Genomic DNA, 26160 nt, shown 5'->3' on the forward strand with positions numbered 1-26160 from the left:
ACATCATATACCTTGTAGTTGATAACTACAGCTGTTTCTAGCTATCAGCAGTATCAATAGTCAATTAGGGCCTCCTCGAGGTTTGATATGTTGTGCATTTTAAAATGCTTTATTGATCACCATGGTTGTAAATAGTGACTATTTGAATTACTGTAGCCTTCCTATCATTTCAAATCAGTCTGGGCATTCTCCTTGGACCTTTTTCATCAACAAAGATCTTTCTGTCCACATGACTGCCACTCGCTGAATTTTTTTTGTTGCAGTTTGTCACTCCATTCTGTGTAAACTCTAGAGTCTGTTGTGCATAAAAAATAACCTAGGCACTCTCCAAAATTCTCAAACTAGCCCATCTGGCACCAACAACCATGCCACTGTGAAAGTCAAGATCACGTGTCCCCCCCATCCTGATTTTTGATGTGAACAATAATAAACATTAACTAAGGCATTTGTACCTGTATGTGCATGATTTTATACATTGTGCTACTGTCACATGATTGGCTGATTGGATAACTGCATGAATATGCAGATGTACAGGTATTCCTATTAAAGTGAATGGTATGTTTATTATGGGCGTCAGTGATAAAACTGTTTTATTCAAGTTTTTAAACCCCAAATTACATTATATGAAAACTTAGAACTTGTCACATATCTTAAAGAAGAAGTTGCTGTGGAATGTGTAGTTAGTGCTTTCTCTACGGATACACTAATGCAGTATGCATAATATAGGCGTGTCGATTTCCATAATAAAAAAAAAACAGGAGTATTTGGTAAATATCTAATTTAATAAATTGATACATTTATTGGATTAATTGCACATTAAGCATTGTACAAGTACAAAAACACACTTTGGACAACCTCAAATAAAAGTTCTTTATATAAAAGCTTACATTCATAGTCACAGATATCGTAAATATAGCTCAGGGTCTACAGTTTTAATAATCACATAACTCAGTGTGCAACATAATGCAGAGACAGAAAGAGAATAAAAGTTACATGTCGGTCTCATAAAGTCCTCCAGCACTGCCATCTGCTGGACAACATGGTATGATACAGAAAAACAGCTACTACTTGCACTTTTACCGTATACGAATTAGCCCATTAACTTAATGAGAAAAGAGTAATGGGCTTTTAGACAGTTCTAAGTCAAATATAAGCTTTGGATTCATAGACACAGAACCGTATACAGAGAAGTGACATTGTGGTTAGTTGTTATAAGAACTGGCCACAAAGGACTATATTAAGGCCATGAATTAAGTTTCTCAAGATCAGTTGTTTGGGCAGAAAATACTGAACTCATGACGGCTATTAAATTAAAATGAGTGAGACACACAGAATTCAACTGATTTAGAGCTTTGTGGTGACAGGAACCTCTCCTTGACTCTCTACTGGAGTCACAGGCATTGCGTTATAGATATACCATTAGTCCACATCATCTTCAGTGAATTTTCAAATAATTGTTTTGGCTGTTCCTGCCAAATTGTTATCTATAGGCCATGTATTGAGTATGATGTTCCCACAATATATGAAGTCATAGTTTCAAAATGTTTCCACAATGCATGGGCAAGACACCAAATTTGTTGCACCAAAATATTAACCTCTGGCCTCAATATATTAATTCATGGCCTTATGACTGAAACAGAATGTATTAGAGTCCACGCTGAGAAAGTGTCACATAGCTGCGCTCAGGTAAATTCCCCTGTATCTCATGTAACATTCTCTCTGTGTTGCCCTCTGGTGGTGGGACAGAAGAAGACACCCATGCTGCAACAGTCTCCATGTTGGGCATCAGGCAGTATCCAGATGGGTGAGAAAACATGGCACTGGACCCCGCAGTTGGGCTTGGGGTGTATGCCGGGGGATCATCGTCAGGGAGCTCTGACTTCCTGGGCTCTCTGTTCTCTGTTCTCTCAGTTGGGGTTGAGCATTCTGATGTTGTATTTTTGGGCGGGGACATAACATAGCCTCCTTTTATTGGTAAAGAATCCTTGGGGCTCTCAGAAACATATCTTTCATCATCATCGAAAGTTAAGAGGGAAGAGAAGAATGTGTCAGAAGTTTCAGTTGTCACTGAAGAGTCCTCACGGCAGAGGATGTAAGGTCCGATGAAGCTTATGCCAGATTTGTCTTTCATTCTGCACCCCTCTGAAAATACAGACGAGTGGCTTGACCCTTGTGGCCACCCTGATTCGCTCATGCCAAGGCCCACATCCATGTCATTGCTGCATGTCAGGAGTGGGTACTCAGAGATACTGCAACAAACACAAAAGGGTAATATTGTTATACTGTGAACTCACTCATTCTGTTAAGATACATTCGTGTTCTTCCTGGGTTTCATATGCTATTCAGAGACCACTATCCTTGGGAAAGGTCATTAAAAATAGAGTTTGGCCAAAAATGTTATTTATAAACATTATCACAATCAAAATGTTTGGTGTCTGGAGTTGGTAACAAGTAAAAGGCTTTGGGTGAATATATTTCCACCAATTTAGCTAAATTATCCTCATAGCCCCAATGCAAAATTCAAGCAGCAGTTGATGAATAACTACATTAGATCAGGTGTGTCCAATCCTATCCACAAAGGGCCGGTGTGGGTGCAGGTTTTCATTAAAATCAAACAGGAGCCACACTCGACTCCACCTGTTTAATCAGTTGATCTTGGTTTTCATTAGGTGTGGCTTCTGCTTGGTTGGAATGAAAACCTGCACCCACACTGACCCTTTCCGGATGAGATTGGACACCCCTGCAGTAGAGGTAATTGGGAAATTATGTTAATTTATTTTTTTGGTTAAAAAGTGTGCTATAGTGTTGATTTTCCTCACTTGTAAGTTACTCCAGAAAAGAACCCAAAAACCGAAAATTGATGTAAGAAAAGTTCTCTTACCTGCCCTTACAGATGATAGGGTTATCCGAGGTCTGTATGATGAACACACAGGTTTTCTCACTGTCAGTGTATGGATTGGCCTCGCCAGCAAAACATTTCTGTGAGAGACACAAGGTTATTAGGCTATTAGGTTATTAGGTAAATAACCTAATTTAGGGTTGGGTGGGTAGGGGGTGCGGTGGGGTTAAATAATCAGAACTAGGACAAACACATTATTTATTTTGTAACAGTCAGAGGGAAAACCGAGGGAGAAGTTCATGTTTTGTTACATGTCTTAAGGAAGAAAGGCTTTTCATTCTGATGGAAACATGACAAGCTGCGTTTTTGTTTTTGTCTAATTAACTCTAAAAGAGAAAACACAGAGGGTGATGAAGGAACAACTGTTTATAGCTGCTATAGTATAAGTGATAACAGGAAATGTATGCGTTTCGTGGATGCTCCTTAGCATTTGTTAAAAAAAAAAACAAAACGTGTCATTCTTTGATAAATGAAGAAATTGCAATCATGTGATAAAAAGGAAGAAAACACTTTGGGACTTGCAGTACTGGATAATAATCAACTTCGGGATAATAACCGTAACTCTGCTTCATGTTGAGTCATATTCATGTTGAGTCATACCACCCCAATGTTGATTATTTTCCTATAACAGCACAGTCTGTCATGTTTTATTCTTTACTTACATACTGTTTTACTCACAAATCCAAACAGTAAAAGCATAAATATTGTCATTTATAGTTTTTATAGAAGGAAGCCATGCTGAGAGGGATAATGCTGCTCACCTTACTGCTCATTTCCCCCAGGACTTTGCTGTTAATGGGAGAGGGAATGGATACATTCCACAGTACCAATCTCCTATCAAACAAATGAACACACACACATTTTATATCATGCAGGTCATGAGTGATTTAGGTTTAGTTGGCAGTTTTACTGAATGATTTACCTGTGGCAGGCTGGAAGGGCATTATACAAGATGATGAAAAGCACGGCCACTAACACAGCTATCAAGACGTAAATTATGGTGTTGGTCCAGGGAGCTACACACACACACACACACACACACACACACACACATACACATAAGTCAAGTGCAAAAGTATGCCCATCCTTATGACAAAAAAGAATAAAATCAATTAAAATAGCTACAAGACATCTGCTGTGCTCAGTTTCATGGATGTTCCAATATTACACTCAAAGATATATACAGTGCATCCGGAAAGTATTCACAGCGCTTCACTTTTTCCACATTTTGTTATGTTACAGCCTTATTCCAAAATGGATTAAATTCATTATTTTCCTCAAAATTCTAAAAACAATACCCCATAATGACAACGTGAAATAAGTTAGTTTGAAATCTTTGCAAATTTATTTTAAAAAAAACAAACAAACAAAAAAACACATGTACATAAGTATTCACAGCCTTTGCTCAATACTTTGTTGAAGCACCTTTGGCACCAATTACAGCCTCAAGTCTTTTTGAGTATGATGCTACAAGCTTGGCACACCTATTTTTGCGCAGTTTCTCTCATTCTTCTTTTCAGGACCTCTCAAGTTCCATCAGGTTGGATGGGGAGCGTCGGTGCACAGCCATTTTCAGATCTCTCCAGAGATGTTCAATAGGGTTCAAGTCTGGGCCACTCAAGGAGTTGTCCTGTAGCCACTCCTTTGTTATCGTGGCTGTGTGCTTAGGGTCGTTGTTCTGTTGGAAGATGAATATCGCCCCAGTTTGAGGTCCAGAGCGCTCTGGAGCAGGTTTTCATCAAGGATGTCTCTGTACATTGCTGCATTCATCTTTGCCTCGATCCTGACTAGTCTCCCAGTTCCTGCTGCTGAAAAACATCCCCACAGCATGATGCTGACACCACCATGCTTCACTGTAGGGATGGTATTGGCCAGGTGATGAGTGGTGCCTGGTTTCCTCCAGACATGAAGCTTGCCATTCAGGCCATCAGACCAGAGAATTGTGTTTCTCATGGTCTGAGAGTCCTTCAGGTGCCTTTTGGCAAACTCCAGGTGGGCTGTCATGTGCGTTTTACTGAGGAGTGGCTTCTGTCTGGACACTCTACCATACAGGCCTGATTGGTGGAGTGCTGCAGAGATGGTTATCTTCGGGAAGTTTCTCCTCTCTCCACAGAGACACGCTGGAGCTCTGTCAGCATGACCATTGGGTTTTTGGTCACCTCCCTGACTAAGGCCCTTCTCCCCCGATTGCTCAGTTTGGCCGGGCGGCCAGCTCTAGGAAGAGTCCTGGTGGTTCCAAACTTCTTCCATTTACGGATGATGGAGGTCACTGTGCTCATTGGGACCTTCAATGCTGCAGGAATGTTTCTGTACCCTTCCCCAGATCTGTGCCTCGATACAATCCTGTCTCAGAGGTCTTGGACTTCATGGCTTGGTTTGTACTCTGACATGCATTGTTAACTGTGGGACCTTATATAGACAGGCGTGTGCTTTTCCAAATAATGTCCAATCAACTGAATTTACCACAGGTGGACTCCAATTAAGTTGTAGAAACATCTCAAGGATGATCAGTGGAAACAGGAGGCACCTGAGCTCAATTTTGAGTGTCATGGCAAAGGCTGTGAATACTTATGTACATGTGCTTTTTTTGTTTTTTATTGTTAATAAATTTGTGAAGATTTCATACAAACATCTTTCACGTTGTCATTATGGGGTATTGTTTGTAGAATTTTGAGGAAAATAATGAATTTAATCCAGTTTGGAATAAGACTGTAACATAACAAAATGTGGAAAAAGTGAAGTGCTGTGAATACTTTCTAGATGCACTGTGTGTAAATATAAAAATATATAAAATATAAAAATATATAAAAATTCTGAACATGAAATATACACTAGTAACATGTATCCCCTGCATCTGTCTTTATAACTGCCTAATTTTTTTTTTTATACTTTATACAGCTTTAGGATCATGTCATTTGTAATTTTTGGATCCCACCCCCCTGCAAAATTAGAGGTCAGAGGTCAGAGTTACCTGGATCAGTGGTGAAGAATATGGGATCAGACCAGTCAGATGGTAGTCCAGCAAAGTTGTTGCAAGGAAGTGCTCTCACCCTAGCCATGTAGCCTGTAGAGGGCCACAGGTTGGAGGGAACATCTGCACTGAGATCTGCTTCAGAGACCTTGAAGTCCACCTTATTCTAAAGCATGAGAATGAGAGACAGTGAGAGGACTGCCAAAAGAGTGACACTGAAGATATCAATACCGACTTTAGGGTTGATATTTCGATTTAGTTAAAGGTTTTGCATTTAGGTTTGCGTTCGATTTAGGGACATTCCGGCTCATATAATGTTTAACTCGTTTTAATGACAATAATGGCATGAAATGGGAATATCTTACAGTGGACCTGTAAGTAACTATAATTTGTTCCCTGTGTTCAAAAGACAGAGACAATGACAGAAAACAGATTCAACAACAAACAGATCTACATATGCAGACAGACAGACATGCATCCCACCTTTGTGTCATTGCTTTCGAGGTACACCTGATAGCAGAGCGTGAGCTTTCCATTAACACTAGGTCGGGTCCATCTCAGCTTCCAAACATCATCCTTCTTATGTGCCCAGAATTCGGATGGACATGGTGGCTTAACTGTGAGTTAGAAGAACGATATGAGCATCAAATCCTACAATCTAACAGGTTTACATTTTAGATTACATCTACAGGATGTAGAGCAGCACAGTGGGTAGCATCAAGGTCCCTGATTCATTCATGAACTTGGTTACTGTCTGTGCAGAGTTTAGCATGTTCTCCCTATGTCCCCATGGGTTTCCTCCCTGGGCACATGCCTTTGGAATATGAATCAGTGAATGAATGAATACATTTACAGTCTAGATTCATCCCTGAGCAAAGTAAATGCAGTAAACCTATAATGTCACACTATGGTGTAGTTTTCATTTTTAAGTTTAGCACTGCACCTTCATGTGCTGAGGGAAAGCATAAAGCTTTGCTTTAGACAATAAAGTGCTGGGCTTGAGTAAAAAGGATGAAGGATATCTTCATGTACATCAGGGGACAGTACACAAGCCTTAAGACTTCTTATCACTGGATCTCTACACCAAAGTAGGTTTGTTGAGCATAGCCAAGGGGTCCATAATTATTATTATTTTTTATTTAATTACAGTGGTAGGAACCACAACCTCATATGTACGCAATTTATAACTGACTTCTTATAGTTATTAGAAGATTTGTCTGGTTTCACCCACACAGTGGGTGTAATCCAAACCACAGTAACTCAAAAACAAGTCAGCCTAAATTTAATGTAAACTTGGACATGTTCTGGCAGTTCAAAGTTTAGAAATAGAAAGCTCTATGGGTCTAATAAACAGACAAATACCTTTGTACAGATTTAAATAATGTCGTGAAGTCAATCTGGATGGAGGGGTGTTTGGAATGTATTATATATATCCGAAATAGCATTTTCTCATTGTACTTGACGGATTAGAAAATATAGAAGTCACACTTTTATTTGCAGTGTGTTCCTGTGAATTTTCTTGTTTTTTTGTGACCATTATGTTGTTTTTCCTGACATGATGTTGTTTTTCAAAGACATTATAATTCATATAAGTTTCAGGATTAGATTTGGCTTATCCTTGGACACAGTCCCTTTACCATGAGCAGCGATCAAAACATAAACAATTGGAAAATCATTTGGTGGTGACATTTATCTCTACACTGGATCAGAAATTCAATGTTTAATCGGATTGCTGAGGACACTCACTGTTTTCAGGGTTACTAAACATCTTGGCCTGTCGTAAGCTTCTAATCTCCATGCTCAGCAGTTCAGGTTGCGAGCTATCCAGTGAACATGCAAATTCTAGAAAGGTTCCCGAGTGAGGATGCTCAGTGTGACTGTCACAGTGGTTACATTTCCTGAAATGACCAATAAATAACAGAGAAAGGTCTTAAAATGTATGTTTACATGAGGCCTAAAATTATTTTGATGTGTGAGCAGATAAACAATACTCACAATCCTGTTCCATTGATGTGGCCACACAGGTGATACGAGAGGAACACGGCCTGCCGTTTCTTCACCTGCCAACTACACATCACCCCGCCTTCCTTAATTACACACTGCAGGTTAATGACACCTTCTGCTAGACAGGATGAATAAAGAGTGGAGTAGGAAAGGGCAAAGTGAAGAAAGAAGAAAAAGGGAGATTAAGCGTGAATGAATTAGTAAGATTAAAAATGAGTTCTTCTCTAAGGAAGAAGCCTTTATTTGTCACATTACACCGATCAGCCATAACATTAAAACCACTGACAGGTGAACTGATTATCATTGATTATCTAGTTACAATGGCACCTGTAAGGAGTGGGATTTATTAGACAGCAAGTGAACAGTCAGTTCTCGAAGGTGATGTGTTGGAAGCAGGAAAAATGTGCAAGCGTAAGGATCGGATTGACTGAAAAGTTGTGATGGCTAGATGACTGGGTCAGCGCATCTCCAGACCCCAGGACTTGTGGTGGTTCCTGGTTTGCAGTGGTTGATACCTTCTAAAAGTCAGGGGTTTTTAATGTTATGGCTGATTGGTGTACATTACAGCACTGTGAAATTCATTTCTTTGCATATCCTTGCTTGTTAGGAAGTCCGGGTCAGAACGCCTTTAGGTCACCTAAAGATAGGGCACCCTGGTTCAGTAACCCAGAGCCTTCTGTTCAGTAATGCAGAGCCTTAACAACCGAGACACCTCTGCACCAGAATAATGGTTTCATAAACTGAAACTTTCCGATTAGTTTACAATATGAGCAATGATGTAAAGTGGTGGTTTCACATTTTTAGTCAGACTCTGAAGCTTAAAGAACCCTTGAACTTTTTGAATTTTTTTTTTTTTTTAACTTTCTTAGTGGTTAACAGTTCTTGGATTTCTGCCAGTTAATGATCTCACAGAATAAGGTTGCTGACTTTAACCCAAGCACATCGATATGAAATCTGTTTATTTTCACACTTTTCACATAGCTTGTGTGTTAAGCTAGCCAGATAACTTAGTAACTGTTACTGTTTATCACAATCTTGGTTTTGTTCATATGTTTTGACACATTTGACCAAAATGTAGTCCAAAATATAACTCAGGAAAAAAATCAGGAAACATGGTTTTTGCCAACATAATGGGCAAGAAAATGTATTAATAGTTTACAGTTTGTTGTTCAAGTATACCTTAAAGCTGTTCATTATATGATTATATGTTTGTGAATTTGTTAAATTCCAGAAGTACCTTCCTCGGTCATCCAGACCACTTTGGGGCTCCAGTCACTCCACAGGCCTACAGCACCTCGCACTCGCACCTTGGCCTCATACGAGTAGCCCGGTAAGAGTGCCTGCCTCTTGATCACAAACATTGGAATTTTGAGATCATCTACCACCTATATGCAGACAAGAGCGAGAAGGATTAGATCTCCAACGCGAACAGATGCACTGTCACATCTCTACCACAGATCTTTATCTGGTTATTCTGGTGTGTTGCATTATCTTGCATGAGAATCTTAATGGGTTTTGAGGTTGCTATGCTGCTATTTCTTCAGAACAGTAGATAATGACATGTCATATTGTGTGTGTATTCTCTAGCGATGTTGCAGAAGGAGATGTGGTGTAATACAGGGCAAGACGAGCGAGAGAGAGAGAGAGAGAGAGAGCAACCAAAGCCTAGAGGGTTCTTCTTTCTGCTTTGTGTGTTTGTGAGTGATAGTGTTAAAAGAGAATTGGATTATTATGTCTGCATATATGACAGTGTAGGTCAATGTAGTGCTGAATTTCTCTCAGGTTTAATTTAAGTATGTATCTTACTCTATCCTAACTGACCCTCATACGTTCTTAGTGAAGCCACTTCACACTGCATTAGATTAGGGTTTGGGCTACTTAATAAAGTGTGAGGAGTGCGTGTGTGTGTGTGTGTGTGTGTGTGTGTGTGTGTGTGTGTGTACTCACAATCCACTCATTTTCATGTTTTCTGTACTTGAGCTGGTAGGTAAGATTTAGTGTGAGAGGGGATAAGGGAGGATACGGGCTGCTCCAGCTCAGCAGTCGATTGCCATCATTCTCTTTTTTCTCTGAAAAATTAGTCGGGGGCAGGAGCTTGCCTATAGAGTATGCACACACACACACACACACACACACACATACACACACACACACATATATATAAAATCCTCTTTTTCATTTTTATAAAAAATTATTTTTTCAGTAGTACATGTACTTTGGTTAACAGGAAGTGTTCAGCTGACAGTTATGGGTTTCGCGTTTAAATTGAATGGTTTCAATAGATAAGCGCACACACACGCACGCATACATTTCATTTTCTCACCTTTTGCAGCTATATTAAAAGTTGTCACTTTAGAAGGGCAGGATGTGTTGAAGGAGAAGACATGACCGCCAAAGCTAAACACTTCATTTTTATAAACACAACTCCGGGTCAGCTTTCCACTAGACTGAAGCTCACCAGGACCATCAGGGACACACGGATTTCCCCTACAGATAGAGACACACACACACACACAAAGAAATTAGGCTTAAAAGTGTAGATTTCCTTTGTTTGCTTCTCTCTTTTTATTGTAATCATTTTAACAGACATATTTTTGTTCCTTACCTGGTGAATGGTATGTGTAAGTGTGTGTGTGGCTTCTCCTCCCAGGTGCAGCGTATCTGAGTGGTGAAGTCATTATAGCACTGCAGCGATGCCAGCATAGGATAATCTAAAGAAGGCCAGAGGGTCATATATGATAAGATCATCCGCCAGAAAGAGAGCTATGAACATGTGTGACCTTTTTTGGTTGAAAAACAGTTATACTCTATACAGTATATCAATTCAAAACTATTATGCCATAGCTCTGATGAATTCTTGTTTCTAATTGTTCAGATGGTGTGTATTCATTTTCTATATCAGCAGCCCAGACAGATCATTTACAAATCACAGGTTTACATTAATGAGCCCGTTATAATGCATTATCATGTCCATAATAACATTTAACATACATTATATTATGTATTGCACTGGTGACACATTTCGCATGAATAAGCATGGGTACCGCTGTTCCTGTTAATGTGGCCAGTGAGTGTATATTAAACATCATCCTAGACCGTGAAATTGGACCCTTAACCATATGATGTACTGTAGGGTTGGGAAGAATTGTGTCAAGAAAACCTATTGAAAGTAGGTGTGTTTTCTTCCACTTACTGGGAGGAGTAGAGAATTGCAAAGAGCACTGCTCAGGATTGGAGCTCAGGACCAGCAGAGGCAGTGCTGCAATAAGCAGTGTCCTCAGGGGGAACATTGTATTCGGAGTGGGACACCACAGAGGCCAGAATTTCAAAATGTTACGGCCTGTGTGAGAACCTGTGAGAGATATTCAACATACAGTTACATTTGTAAAGACTAAAATGTTCAGAGTAGCAACAAAGAAGTGGACAATTTCTAAAGACATATACTGCATACACATATTATTGTTATTCCTTTAGTTGATTTAACACACACACAAACACACACACACACACACACACATACACACACACATACACATACATATACACACACACATCTGCTAAAAATAATTGCAACAGCAACATCATACAATATTATATGACCTGGAATGGAAGGAGATACAGATAAAACAAGAAGTTTCTATGAGGAAGCCATATTTCATTCACATTATCCCCTACAACAGTCCTTATGAAAATATATATTTTTTGTCTTTGCCTCATGATTACTTACTCTTCTATACTGTCGTAAAACTGATAGTAGTATAGCTAAATTTGTAATTAGTATAACTACTGTATAATCCTCACAAAGCCCATGGTATGTCGAGGTTATATATGATCGATAGATATATGTGCTTCATTGATCCCCAAGGGGAAATTTAGGATCATATTACAGCCTGGCAGACATAGTGGCATTTGTCCATAATGCTATGATCTGTAGCAATAATACCTGCATCCCAACTGACTTATATTATGTCATATTAAGTGTGTAGTAAGAGTATGTAAGTATTGGGACAATCTAACATGTCGTCTAACGGAAGAGAATGTCGTTGCCCGGAAGAGAACACAGTCACAAACTCCTTGTTGCAGTTCAGCTTTTCTTCAATCATTATACCTTATATAATTTAATTTATCATTCCCTTGACTTATTATTCTTTTTTTCACATATCATTTACACCTCTCTAACATGCATTCTTGAATTTGGCAAAGCAAACATTCGCAATGTTCCTCCTCCCATGCACAAGGAGTTGTGGGCAATATAGCTGATAAAATGACCAAGGATGCACATTTGGAAGATTATCCTGGTACCTTTGGGATACTTATTTCAACATACTCTGAACTGGGATATAGTAATTCTCATCTCAGATACTATGCCAATAGTTTCTTTTAGGTTATTCTCATCAGTTTTATTTTTTTTCCAGTTTCATTGAACATTTCTACTGAATTGATTCCCATCAGTTTTAATTATATTTACTTATTATAGTATGCACTTAAAGCTATCTAGAGATTTGAACCAGGGACCTCTTGATCTGCAGTCAAATACGCTACCATTGAGCCATGCATATGGGGAGGGATGTGTATAGTATATAGTATGTGCACCCTGGTTCAAATCCATGTGCCCCCTATCCTTCCCACTGTAAGATACCTTAAACTGCACCACAATGGATGACATAAAAATTCTGAAGGAAGAAACTGTAAAGGAAATTGTCTAATGTCATATTATGACAATTTATGTTGATCCTGATCTTAGACTCATAAAATATAGATTCGCTGAGATCTGCAATCATTTTTTTATCTGACTTTTTAAGAAAAAAATATATATTTAAAATGAAACAAAAATTGACATTTACTTATTTCAGTAATTAACAGTGCTGTAAAGCAGATACAAAGAACATGATCATGTAATGACCATTTATATACTAATATGGAACATGATATAATACTAATATACTAAATTCATCCAGAATTATCTAGTTAAATATGTACCAAACACAGACGGCATAAACAGCTGTGAGAGTATTATGGTTTACTATCGTTAACATAAAGCATCATAGTAAAACCGTGTTGTTATTATAGTTTCACGATATAATAATACAACAGTCACCACAATCACCATCACTGCAGTACCCTAACCCTAACTCTAACGCCTAACTCGACTGCACCTTTTACCAAGAAGTCACTAAACCACAGTTCTAGTCAATTTTCATAAGGAAACAACAACATGTACCTTAAAATGAATGAAATTAATACCAAGGGTTTCTTATCTCATGGATCCATACACCAAGCGTTCAGTAAACATCCCTCCTTCCTTCGTGTGTGAGCTGTGTGTCCCATAGTGGCACTAACGGGAAATCCAGCGCGTGCTTCACGCCATTCGCCGTCACGTGACGACCTGTTTCTTGGTCTTCGGTTGTTATTAAAGCGCGACCTACTGTGCTAAATACATTCCAAAAACAATTCTATAAAGTCTATTTGATTCTAAAAGCATCAGATTTCCTGATGGGACGTACACAACAGTCTTGCGACTTCCTGGAATAGGAGGAGGTCAGAGGATTTCCCCTTTCTGAGTCTAGCCATGGGTGAGAAGAACAGAGACGGAAAAAGAAAGTGTGAGAAATTGAGAAGAAAAAAGTAAGAACAAAGTGAGCGAAGCAAAGAACATGGTGAATGACCCTTTTAGTAGGGGTGCTTCGGTATCATACACTTTTCGTTGTGTAGTTGTGAGCTGTGAGTGTATTTTTAGCAGTATGGAGATGAATGGGTATGAAGCGTGAACACTATAAAAGGGGAAGCACCTTGACGCACTAGTCCACTTTCTTCACGTCTTTTCCCGTCAGCTACTAAAACACAAGCTTTCTTCATACTGAGAAAAAAAATGGGGGCTAGTAAACCAATTTCCTTTCCCCCACTCCCCATATGAAGTAACAAAGTACAATAGCCTAAGAAGCCTTGAATTCATACTCTCAGAAACCTTTTTTAAAAACATAAAACATTCAGTCGATGCAGAGGTGAGAAAGTTAAGGTCTTTGAGATCTTAAAGAATGGTTGAGATTATAATAAATATGTATACAAGCTGGATAAATAGTACAACATGTTCTACACAGTTCTAGAAAGGAATTATTTATAATCGCACTTTCTGCTGTCACCCAGATGAGGATGGCTTGCACATTAGGGATCAATTGATCAATTTAAAATGTATATCCTGAATTTCTGTATTTCTGTAAAGCTGTTTATGACAATGCCTATTGTTAAAAGCGCTATACAAATACAACTGAATTGAATTATACAGCTGATCCCTTAAAAATCACACTTTAAATTCCATTGGACATGATTTATTCATTTGTTTACTTTTGTGAGAAAGCACATTACGTGTTTATATCCATTCCTGTCTTTGAATTAGATATAGAGAAGCGAGGAGGCAAAGCGGAAGCTGTGACAGCTGATTCTGTTTGAACCATATATATGTAAGTGCATTTACAGTAACTGTGATTTGGATGCAAGTAACCCGACTATAAAAACCTTGGTCAAGATCCATAATTTCCATACTAATATTGTGTTACAGTTTTCTTGAGAGATTTACCTAATTTGCTGATTAGGCATTTTAACAGACTATAAAGTTTAAAAAAAAAAAAAAAAAAAAAAGATAGTGAAGATGATAAACAGCACTTACCTTTCATAAACTCTGTTAATCCATTTAACTGAGACTCAAAAAATCTGTCAATAAGTGTATGTGAACTGGATTAATTGTAGAGCGTTCCTTGAGTGCATGTGCTTTTTCGAGAGTGTGATGAGGGTGTACGTGCTTATTACTAATGAACATTAGAGTTTTCTCTTTACCAAAAAAACTCTCTTCCTCTTTTTTTTTTTTTTTTTGTGTCGTGGTCAACATTTTTTTTTTTCTCATCGCCTGGCCAAGTTGTCACAGTGCATCATCAGCAAATATGAATAATCAGGAACTGAATGTCGAATGATTATGAAAGCAGTTCTTAGGTACAAGTCAACAGGGTCCAGATGACATTAGCCACTGAAGAAAGGGTGAGATTTGGCCATAACCTGTTTTTCAGAGGTGCAATCTTTAGGGTATCCATGTGGAACCATACACAGCTACAGAAAACGAGTAACAGTAAAAGTGCAGAAAGATCCAAGGAGAAGGAGATTGTCAGGATGAATGAGGCAGGTCCGGAGGGTCAGTGGAGCCACAGGTGTAGAAATGTGTCCGGATCTGGCATCCCGTCACATGCAGACAGAGAGAAAACATTTATATCATACAGTGGTTTCAAATGGTGTATGCTGAGATCACAGTGCAGCCGGTTTAGTTCTGACAGCATAACTAAAAGGGAATGGGAGAATATAACACAGGCATGATGGCACCCTGCAACACAAAACTCCCTACCGCTCCACCGTCAACAAACCTGAGTGAAATTATTACTGATGCTATCTTTAGTATGTTTTTAGCATTGATTTTCTAATCCTCTTCATCTGAAATCAAAGCCCTTTTTGTAACCTAATGAATTTGTAACCACATTCTTTTTATATTCAAAAACTTGTAAAAAGAAACCCATTGAATTAATTGCAAAACCTACATGTATCGCCAACTCATATATACTGTTGATACTTCCTCGTTGATGGCCTGCATGTTTGTGAAATAGTTGCGTTGTGTGTATTACATAGGGCTGTTCATCTCATAGCAAAACAATATCTCGCCTTATCTGCATCGCTTTTACGGGCTAGTTTCAGAATCTATGAAAGAACAGATACAATCTTGAGTGGGTTTAATCGCTGTTAAATATCTAAGTCTTTTGTTCTTCTTAGTCATCTTTACATTAACCAGATCGGAATGAACGCCACTACACAAGGATGTTTGGATGTCTAAATGACAGCTTCGAACACTGCAGTGTTTAAGAGGAATGCTCTCTGAACAAGGCGTGCGCTTGATTTTGACCATATACCTAATGTCTATGATTAATATAGTGTAAATTGTTTGGTATCTACTGTAAAACTATATGTAATGAAAGCTGTTTTGTTGGAAAAGGTCTTTGAATTTTTTACACTGTTTTTTTAAAATCTGAGATTTCATACACTAATGATGGCTAGAGATCACAAATACTAAGACTGTTCTGTTCTAACTGAAAGTCAGTGGTTACAGTTTTAATGTGCTAATCTGTAAAACAGTCGTTTTTTTCTGGTAATTGATAAAGCAATTATTTTTTTTAAAGAACTAAAATCCTGCCATGTTTTATATTGAAGCCTTTTGGGGATTTTCACTGGAAGCAGGGAAAGATAGCGGTAATCGTCTCATTCTCAGGTGGATTCATCTTGCTGTAATGGTCTTTATTCACTTTAATATCAGGACTGTGCACAGACATCTTGAGAGCAATCGCTCATGAGGAAAAAAAGTCCATGATGCAGTATATATTTTGCCTTTTATTGCGTACTATAACTGAATTTTATATTCATACAGTGAACTCTGGAATAATTACCCAACCATGAGGATGGGTTTAAACACTACGACACCCCCCACCCCTCCCCGCCCACACTCTTATTGACGATCCACTTATTTTGGCTCATTTGGAAAATAAGGATCCACTCATCTGGTGCACTAGCGTGTGTTTAAAGTTTTCAGAAGAAAAAAAAAGACAACTACTTTGGATTACTTATGAAACTGGGACAATTAACAAAAAATGTTTATGTTTCTAGTATTCTATTTTCAAGGAAACACCAAGGGGACCCCCCCCCCCAATAAATTATCTTGGGACCTTAAGGGGGGTCCCTTAATGCTTATGAGGGGTATGGGATTCTCCCCCAGCCCTCCCTCAGTTTGAACACTGATAATGACCCAGTTGAAGGTTTTGGAAAAAGCAGCCAGATTTTCATTTAAAAAAATCTTCCAGCAAAAATCTAAAACTGTGACCCTTTAACAGGTTTTTACTTCTCTAACAGTCATCTTCACTGTGTGTGCAGATAACATACACTTGTGTGCTCTTCCAGGCAAGTTCATTAACAGCGCTGCATGTTTTAATCTTCTTAATTACTGCCCTAACTGTGGCTATGATTCATAGGCATTGCCTGATTTATGAAGGTCAACATTTTATATCAAAAAGTAATAATTTTTTTAAAATCCCATTTCATGTGTGTATTCTTTAATCTTCCCCGTGTTGATTAATTACTCATTTATTTGATACACTTCTAAATTCATTACTAATAAATTTGACTTGTCATGTCATAATTATACCCCAGTTATACAGGAAGTCATCAGTGACCATTGAAGAGTTCCTAAATACAAAGTAAGCAAAGTAAAACATACATAGGAACATTTCTCAGATACACTTTGCTCCTGCTGTTTAGTGAATGGAGAGAGAGGTGGCATATCCCCAAATGATTCCTTAAATCGTACAACGTTGAGCAGCATGACGCTGTGTGCAGTTAATCAGTAATGTCAGTTTGAGTGAAGTATTTTATGTTGGCATAGACCAGGCTTAAAAGCACAGAGCTTGAAGTGACAGTTTTCAGTGCCTCTCATTCTTAAAAATGATGTAAATAAGCTTAATCACACACAGGTGTAAACACTCACTCATTATCTGCTCATTCTCTGTGTCTCTTCCTTGCATTCATTGTCCATACCCCTGCTGCCACAGTAATCTTAATTATACTATTAAAGTTCTTTTCAATTCAAAATAATAATGTTGATATCACACAGTAGGGTCTATAACACTCGCCATAAGTTTAAACATGATTGAATATATGTTTTTCATTATCTTAAAAATGGCTTGATCTAAAAAATAATGGCAAATATAAACATTGAAGTTGATGTTTACATGTAAGGGATAATCCATGGCTAGGTGTGCTTTACACTATTTTAATGTATGACATGGAGGCAAGAACTACCGACATGAAGCACAGTGCATTAAAATCATGTAACATACACCTAGCCATGGATTATTCCACTTATACAGTACCATGGTGACTTGCCAGCATTACCTATTACTTATTTTATATTCAATTTAATTTTATTCCGGTTATTTGTATAGCACTTTTAACAATGGACATTGTCCCAAAGCAGCTTTACAGAAAAATAGAAACTCATATGAATTGAGGGTTATATCAAAACCTTGGGGAACACCAAATTTTACCTCGGTATGCGTAGAGAAGTCGCAATTTACATCTACGAACTGATAACAATCGGTCAAATAAGACCTGAGACAGGAGAGGGCCGTTTTCTAGTTTTCACACTAAGGTGAAGCAACACAAGCAAGGAGACAAAAACCTGATCAGAGGCCAGTAGTAGGTCATTTGACACGTTAGATACAGAATGCTGCCCGTGATAAGATTACATTTATCTGAATTAATTACAATAAATAGTTATGAGAGAGAGAGAGATGTGCGTGTGTGAATTACCTGTGTCTGTGAATCGTCTCTGCTAATAATAAAGCTACGAGTTTAACTACTGCATGCAACTGTAACTTTATGTTATTATGTTTGCAGTTGTTTATAGGCAGAGCATTCATTTAGAACAGTGATTAACATGACTGGAACTGCCTGGGCATTCAACGGATTGAACACACACCTTCCAGGGAATCAGAAGTATTCGAGTATTCAGATACACCATGGTATAAATGAATTTACTGCACATACAGTATACAGTTAATAATACAGTTTAATAATAAATAGTTTAAAACCAAAAGCAATTATTGAACTGAAAAGTTATTTAAACAGTTTAAAATCTACAGACCTGTCTCAGTGTTCTGGCAAACCAAAAAAAAAAAAAAAAGTCATCTTTAAAGCTCTAGAGGTAGAATGAGCACAGTGGAGGTTGTAGATATCACTTGACACTATGCCAAAACAAATAAGAAATGCTTAAATTATATTCTGTATTGCAGAGTGGTAAATAGTGAAAGGGAGCCGTCGTTAGCAAACAGCATACTTGGTGTGGTGTATTTAAGTGTTGAAAAAATATAAATAAATAAATAAACCTATGAAGAAGACATTCGTGGTAAGACGTTGATGGACAAGGTGGACGGGGTATGCAAGCTGCAGAGGAACACTTACTTACAAAGTGTACTTACAAGTTCCAACATGTTGGTCTACCTAATAAAATTCCCTTGAGTGTTAGCATACCTAATAAAGTATATCACACAGAGGATCTCAATGAGTCACTTAAATTCAATACGTCCAATTCAGTATTCACTCGGAAAGTATTTTGCCTTACTCGTTAATGATCTGAACTCTGGATTCCCCTTCTTTCAGCACTTCCTTCTAAACATGTGATCTGATTCATACATATGAGAGTATCATAGTGGTTCTTTGTTTTTAATATCTGTAGTAAATAGTTCATTGTTTAGCTTAATATTTGAATGGTAATAGCATCTAATCAAGTTGCAATCTTTACAGCTAAGGGTTCCTGTCTCTCCTGAGCTTGTATTCCATGCTGTTGACTGGAAATGAGTTCAGTTTTGAATATTCATACAGTATTTGTTAATTCGATCGTAATGTGACCCAAAAATTGTCATAAAGTGTTTGTACTGTCAATATTTAAATCTGAGCCTCGTCACAAGCATTTCAATGCCCAGTGTACCCAGTGTAACTGTGCAAGTGACAAAAAATATATAATGATTTTAGAGTAAACTTTGTTATATGCAGTGAATATTTTTTTTTTTTTAATTGATTTTTTTTAAAGTTACTGGAGTCAAGTAATAGCTTAAACCTGTAGATGTGTATGTGTGTGTGTGTGTGTGTGTGTGTGTGTGTGTGTGTGTGTGTGTGTGTGTGTGTGTGTGTGTGTGTTTGTGTGTGTGTGTGTTTTCAGTATTATTAATTTTGATGTTGTAAAGAGAACTCTTCGTTCCTGTTCATGTAAATCAATCTGAAAACCCAAAAAAAGTACAAACCGTCTCCTCACTTGGTTCATTTTTAATCTATATGAATGCAGGTTTATACAACACATCCATTTATTAGCTACATTTTATTCAACTTTAAAGTTGTGTAAATCAATCTTTTTGGTTTAAGCAGTAGGATAAGTTTTTTTAGATAGATAAAGTTACTTTCATATTTCACTTTCATCTGAGAATAAATAAGAAGGACATTCTGAATTTCACAGCATGCTGCAGCTGAAAAGCACATTAATCTGTATTGTTTTTTAGTCCACAAAGTATGGCATGTCGATATAATTTGTGCTACACAAGTGGACTAAAACATAGAGCATTGTGAGGAAGTTTTATGGAGATCTGGATGAGAGAAAACCAAACTACATTATGACTAAGAAATTAAGTCCTCAGAATAAAATTAAGGAAGGAACAATGAGAGGAACTAAACATCTAGAGATCTACGTTTGTCTGAGTACTTCACATACAATGTTACAGATTTTTCTCATTTCTATATTTCCCAAAGATGGGTGACCGATTGAAAGAAAAAGTTCATTAAAAGGACTTAAAGTGTATTAGAAAGGTGTTGGGCCACCATGAGCCATCAGCTTTAATCTGCCTTGACAAATATATAAAGCAGTCTATGAAACTGTACTGGAGGGACTAACACCATTCCTCCGAAGAATATTGCCTCAGTTGATGTTTTAATGATGGCAATACAGAGCTGTCTAGAGATCCGGTGACTGTGACTGCCACAGCATACCGTGTCCTCCACTAATATTGGCACCCCTATGAATTCATATGAGAAAAAAATTATGTGAAGTATATTCCTATTGCGATTTTGCATTATTTTTTTAGTACACTTGGGTGACTAGGAACAGAAATTGTTCAACCATAACTTCCTCTTTCACAGGGCTATAATTAAAAGTTATAAAAATTATAATTAAAAGTGTGAATTTCAAAAAAATATCAAAAGGTTAAAAGATCAAAAGGTCAAACAATAAAGAATTTTTTTCACAGCCTTCTTTGCTCATATTTCCCAAGGGTGCCAATATTAGTGGAGGGCACTGTATGTTTTTTTTGTTTGTTTTTTTTTTGTTTTTTTTTTAACAAAACATGCCATTTCTTTGAGAATGTTCTCCTCAGCATCACCATCTTGTGGCCAGCTAAAGCTTTACGTTATAGTAATAAACATTTGATGAAATATGGCATTGTTTTGACACTGTTTTAAATTATAGAACATAAGGTTATTCATAAAGTAGGTTATATATCATATACAGAGTAATATATATGGGCCATTCTACAGAATTTGTGCAAACTGCTGTCCCACAACCAAAAAACACATTTAAATAGTATTTAAAGTATACAAAACTTAGATGTTTACTAAGGTCCTTCTATGATCTATTGAAACCAAAATAATATTTAAAATATCAGTAAGCTTAATATATATAAACTCATCATTTATTGAGTAATGATCAATGGGGAGGTGGCTGTCCTAACCCCTAACCCTTAAATTTCAATTTATGAAAATTATATTGAAATAATTTTTGCATTTTATTCCCTTACTTAAAAAAAGATCTTTTTGTGAAGTGAAGTTCAAAAAAAATAATTTTATGTTTTCTTTGTAAATCATGAAACTTTATGTAAAAAAAAAAAAAGTGTCCCGCATGTTCATGTCACTACCGAAACAGTGTTTGTTTTAGTCCATTGGCTGAGATTGATTTTTAACCCCACCCCTACATTTTTGATCAGGAAATATTCCTGTGTCCCTCTCTCTCATAGCTACTGTACATGGTGAGTAGATCGGTCCCATCATTTTGAGGTAAATGTGTTCAAAATTCTGAAAAAAAAAGAACAAGTGTGTAACTTTAAGGAACGTCACTACCAAAAACCTGTTTCTGCAATTAAGCAGACTTTTTTGGGTGTTATTCCAGATAATGTTGTTTTTATGTGCGTACAACTGTGCAGAACTGTGCTAGCCAACCATGTACTGATTAGCATCTTTGAGCCAAGCTCAAAAGTATCTAAAATAGTTACTACCAAAACAGGCACAACCGAAACATGTGGTGAAGTCTCAGCCAATGAACTAAAACAAACACTGTTTCGGTAGTGACATGTATGTATATCTACATTACTTCTCCTTCTTGAACCTGAATGCCCACACACATCCTCAGACATGCTTGCGCATATGTGTGGTTTCCTGTGTCAAGTTAAAGTTCCTCTAAGGTTGTGTGTTCACACTGACGATACTCATTTAGACACACTGTGGCTGATTATGAGAAGTAGGGTCATTTCTTTGATATGAAATGAGTGTCAGAGTTCCACTCTTATGTGTATGCACACACACATTATACTGCTTTTACATTTGTATGTTTTGAGTTCTTAAACCAGTCGAAATTCATTTGGATTGCAGTTTGCAGATTCACTGAATCTATAACACAGGTTATTTAAATACAGTTAAGAAGATGCTGTTTAATATGGACCTTACGGCCAGGAAATCATCCAAAGACCCCCTTTTCTCACCACAAAACATTTAAGTTAATATGTGTCACAGTTTAGTCTAGATTTACATTCATACAATTAGTCATTTTTCTTTGTGATAGCTACCAGTAATATTCTTAGAAAGCGGTTAATAGAATTACTACCAAGCTAGGACAATCCCAGCTTTTTGTTTTTGCTTTCTTTTCTTTTTGTCAGCAAATTTTTTTTTAAGTACAATTACTTAAGTGTAGTTTCACTAGGTTTTCTACTGTTAGCTGTGTTCGCTAACAATCCTTAGCACTGTTAGCTAGCTAGTCACATTTAAGCTCCAGTCTCAGCATTAGCCCTTGGACAGAGAAATTATTTATTTTCTTGGAATTCAACTTTATCTCTGGGTTCCACATCCGAGATGTCCAGTGCACAGAAAATTTGTGTCACATTCAACAGGTAAACTCTGACATGAACATATCTACTGTTGAACAGTAGCACAGCTGCTTTTCCTGTGCTAATCACACACTTGCATCTTTAGCAGTGCAGGTGCAATGTACAGTTGTGATTCAGGTTGTACCTTGTGCCATGTGGCTAGAAGGTGTATAAATTCAGTTGGTTGTGTACAAGTGTGTGAGGGTGTTAGTGGAGGGTTTGAGTTCTGTGTTTTCAGCAAGGAGTGCACAGAAGCTCTCGACATTCAGCAGTTAACATGCTGCTCATCATCCAACAGCGGTAGTTGAGAGAGAGGGATGAATTGACCGATTCAGAGACACAGATTTGCATTTTTATTATTGATTGAGTTTATTAGGGATGTCTTTAAGCCCACTGCATGGTTTTGATTGCTGTGTGTGTTTAATTGACTTAAGTGCTTTAGAGTGTTTAAAAGCACAGTATGAATCTGAATATAAATTCACAAATCTAATCACTGTAAGCATCATTAAGCCTGAAACTTTTGTGGCATACTCCTGAGATAATGATTTAAATTACAGAATGGTAGTCAATTGCTCTCTGTGATAATCATCAAGTAAAGATAATAATGGATTACATTATTATGGGTAGTTATTTCCTGTATGAGATTGTGGATTAAGAAGAGCTCATTGCCTCAACAAATTTCACAACTTCAAATAAGGTGTGATAGAACTACTGTAATCTACGTACATTCAGTATGACCCTTCCGGCATTTGTGCAAACCTAATGGAAATTATTTCCTAACACCTGTTACCACACAATGTGGTACCACACAACATCCTATACAAAAATTTCTCAGTCACCTATTCACACACACCAAAGGTAGCAGAGCTGTCATGCAAGGCGCTAGACTGCCATCAGAGGAACTTCGGGTTCACTGGACACTTCGGACACTCCGACACCAACCCTACGATTAGTGGACAACCTGCTCTACCACCTGAGCCACAGCCGCCCTGTCCTATGTTGATTTTTTTCATGTGCTTCACGTTGCGCCTAAGAACAACCTTACTCATGATTAAAACTTTAAAGGAGTCATATCATGATTTTTAATGTTTTCCTTTTGTTTGGGTGTGTACTGTATCTGTTTTTGCATGTATAAGATCTGAAAAGTCACAAAGCTCATAGTCTCCCCCAAATGGATTTATTTTATCTAACAGAGAATACTGCTCCAGACCTGCCCAAAACGTGTCATTTGAAGTCTAGATATTATTTCCGTAAACCGTCTACATCAGAGCGTGAACTATCGGATAGTTTTGCACTTAATGCGCTGGCCCGCTGGCAGGGCGTCAGAATTTACGCCGTATCTGAAAGGTAAGAGAGTTACAAAATAAAAACTTACCACTTTGAAACGTTCTGCTCAAGTTGTGTTTGCAAAGTTGGTTCCGCTTGATCATCCGCATTTTCTGAATCTGACTCAAACGGATACGGTAAAACCGATGATATGTTGCTTAGGAGCTTAGAATTGCTTTAGAAGCCTTGAAGGATGAAGCTAACTCAAGGGGCATTACACTTCTGACACACGCATGATGTTTTTGGCCAGTCACAATGCAACAGGTCAGCTGGCCGATCAGAGGACTCTGGAGCGTTTCAGGCAGCCTGGGAATAGAGGTACTGCAATCCGTTTTTTAAACATTAAAGCATGTTAACCTATTCTATTACACCCAGTAAACAAAGTAATTAACTTTTGAAAACATTTAAAAATCATGAGATGACCCCTTGAACCCACACCCACTGGTGGATTATTGCTTTAATATACTGTTTTTTAGTTATTACCAGCTACAAAAATAATCCATTTCATCTCCAGGATAAGGTATCCCCAGCACATTTACTGAAAGGATCTGTATTATCTATTTATTTTTAAATCAATCTATTTTTCTATGTAATTACCTACATACTTATATTAAACTGAACTTCAGGTTGTACATGTATATTGAGTTTTTGTTTTGTTTTATTGTATGTCTTAATACAACATTAACATTTCACTGATTCAGCTAAATCCTGGTCAGAGTCACAATGGATCCAGAGCCAAACCTGGTAACACTGGGCGACTTCACCCCTCGGAGCAATTTAGAGCAGTCAACCCACCTATCTGCCTGTTTTCTGACAGTTGAAGGAATCTGGAGAACCTGGATGAAACCCATGCAAACACAGGCAGAATAACCTGAGCTCAGGATTGAACCAGGAACCCTGGCGCTGTGAGGCAACAGTGCTACTCACTGTGCCAACATGCCACCCTAGATTTGTATTGTATTATTTTCATATGCGCATACCATCTGTAATGTCACTGAATTTGCACTAACCTAAAGTGCAGATTAATTATTTGCATACTACATCATGCATGAATTTGCTAAACCATGTTTCTGAGTTTGAATATATGGTCTCAGCCTGGTTTCTGTTCTGCTCTGAAGTTATGCAGGAGTGCTGTTATCTGCAGTAGCTTTAAAGCAGTGAGCCTCTGTCGCCCAGCATGCTTAAGAGAGAGCATGGTGATGTAACAGCATAGAATACACACACACACACACACACTCACACACACACACACACACACACACACACACACACACACACACAAATCTCCTACACTTACAAACCCCATCAAAGCCTACACAAACATAGATGCACAAATCAACCTAAAGGTTTTTGACCAAAGAGTTTCTGAAAAAGAGAAAGAGAGGAGGGGAGTGCTGTGCATATAAATGTTACATTATCTAGTGAGAATGAAGCCTGATCCACCTCCACAAGTCAAAGTCAAACCTCCACACAAAAACATGCAGCGATGCACAGTATATGAAAAGTATTGATCGAATTGTGCTGGAAAATGATTGCTTCTCAGTGATAAGGTTTGGATTCTTTTAAAGCTTAAATGTGCAACTTGTTTAAGAAAGTCTAAAGATTCAGTCATAGCATTATTTCAGCTATACCCTCTTAAAACTGTGAATTGCAGTATACAGTGGCAAGAAAAATTATGTGAACCTTTTGGAATTTCATGGTTTTCTGCATAAATTTGTCATAAAATGTGATCTGATCTTCATCTAAGTCAAGGGTATTGACAAATATAATGTGCATAAAATAATAACACAGAACAAATTTCTGATCTTTCATGTCTTTATTGAGAACAACCAAAAAAAACCTCATAGTGCTTGTGGAAAAAGTATGTGAACCCTTGATTTAATGACCTCAAAAAAAGCTAATTGGAGTCAGGTTTTAGCACACCTGGAGTCTCGTTAAGAAAATGAGTTTGGAGGTGTGGACTACCGCTACTTTGCTGATAAAAAACCCTCAAACTTTTGGAGTTTGCTCTGCGCAAGAGGCACATGCTTTTGTGAGCCATGCCTTGCCAAAAAGAGCTTTCAGAGGATCTATGATCAAGAATTGTTGATTTACATAAAACTGGCAAGGGTTACAAAGTGATTTCAAAGACTTTAGAAATTCACCAGTCTACAGTTAGGCAAACATTTTACAAATGGAGACACATGGGACTCTTGCTACTCTAC

The 26160-nt window shown here is 37.7% G+C and overlaps 2 protein-coding genes across 7 annotated transcripts in view; one reads left to right on the forward strand and one right to left on the reverse strand.

The window, feature by feature from the left end:
* Window positions 1–774: 774 nt before the first annotated feature.
* Window positions 775–14690, reverse strand: csf2rb (colony stimulating factor 2 receptor subunit beta). 4 transcript variants are annotated; one of them, XM_017456985.3, is made up of 14 exons: window positions 14539–14690; window positions 11068–11226; window positions 10480–10585; window positions 10198–10361; window positions 9822–9973; window positions 9112–9259; window positions 7866–7989; window positions 7617–7768; window positions 6354–6487; window positions 5871–6036; window positions 3822–3915; window positions 3661–3733; window positions 2882–2979; window positions 775–2249 (listed from the first exon to the last, which is right to left on the reverse strand). In XM_017456985.3, exons 1-14 carry the CDS (start codon window positions 14543–14545, stop codon window positions 1646–1648), a joined length of 2181 nt encoding a protein of 726 aa, XP_017312474.1. In that variant the 5' UTR covers window positions 14546–14690; the 3' UTR covers window positions 775–1645. The 4 variants fall into 4 exon arrangements, with proteins under 4 accessions (XP_017312474.1, XP_017312467.1, XP_017312489.1 ...); XM_017456978.3 differs by having other exon boundaries at window positions 7866–7992; XM_017457000.3 differs by lacking the exon at window positions 14539–14690 and adding an exon at window positions 13119–13326 and having other exon boundaries at window positions 7866–7992.
* The window catches only part of pvalb6 (parvalbumin 6), a 65631-nt gene continuing 52816 nt past the window's right edge, over window positions 13346–26160 (forward strand). The window contains exons 1-2 of one of the 3 annotated variants that reach the window (XM_053675302.1): window positions 13346–13499; window positions 14269–14332. The gene's annotated coding sequence lies outside the window, so the exon portion shown is untranslated. Of the gene's footprint in view, window positions 13500–13872; window positions 14333–26160 lie in introns of those variants that run through there. The other 2 variants (XM_017457028.2, XM_047149376.2) reach the window with 2 other exon arrangements.

This window comes from Ictalurus punctatus, chromosome 2 (assembly GCF_001660625.3).
Source record: "Ictalurus punctatus breed USDA103 chromosome 2, Coco_2.0, whole genome shotgun sequence".
NCBI classification, from domain to species: domain Eukaryota; kingdom Metazoa; phylum Chordata; class Actinopteri; order Siluriformes; family Ictaluridae; genus Ictalurus; species Ictalurus punctatus.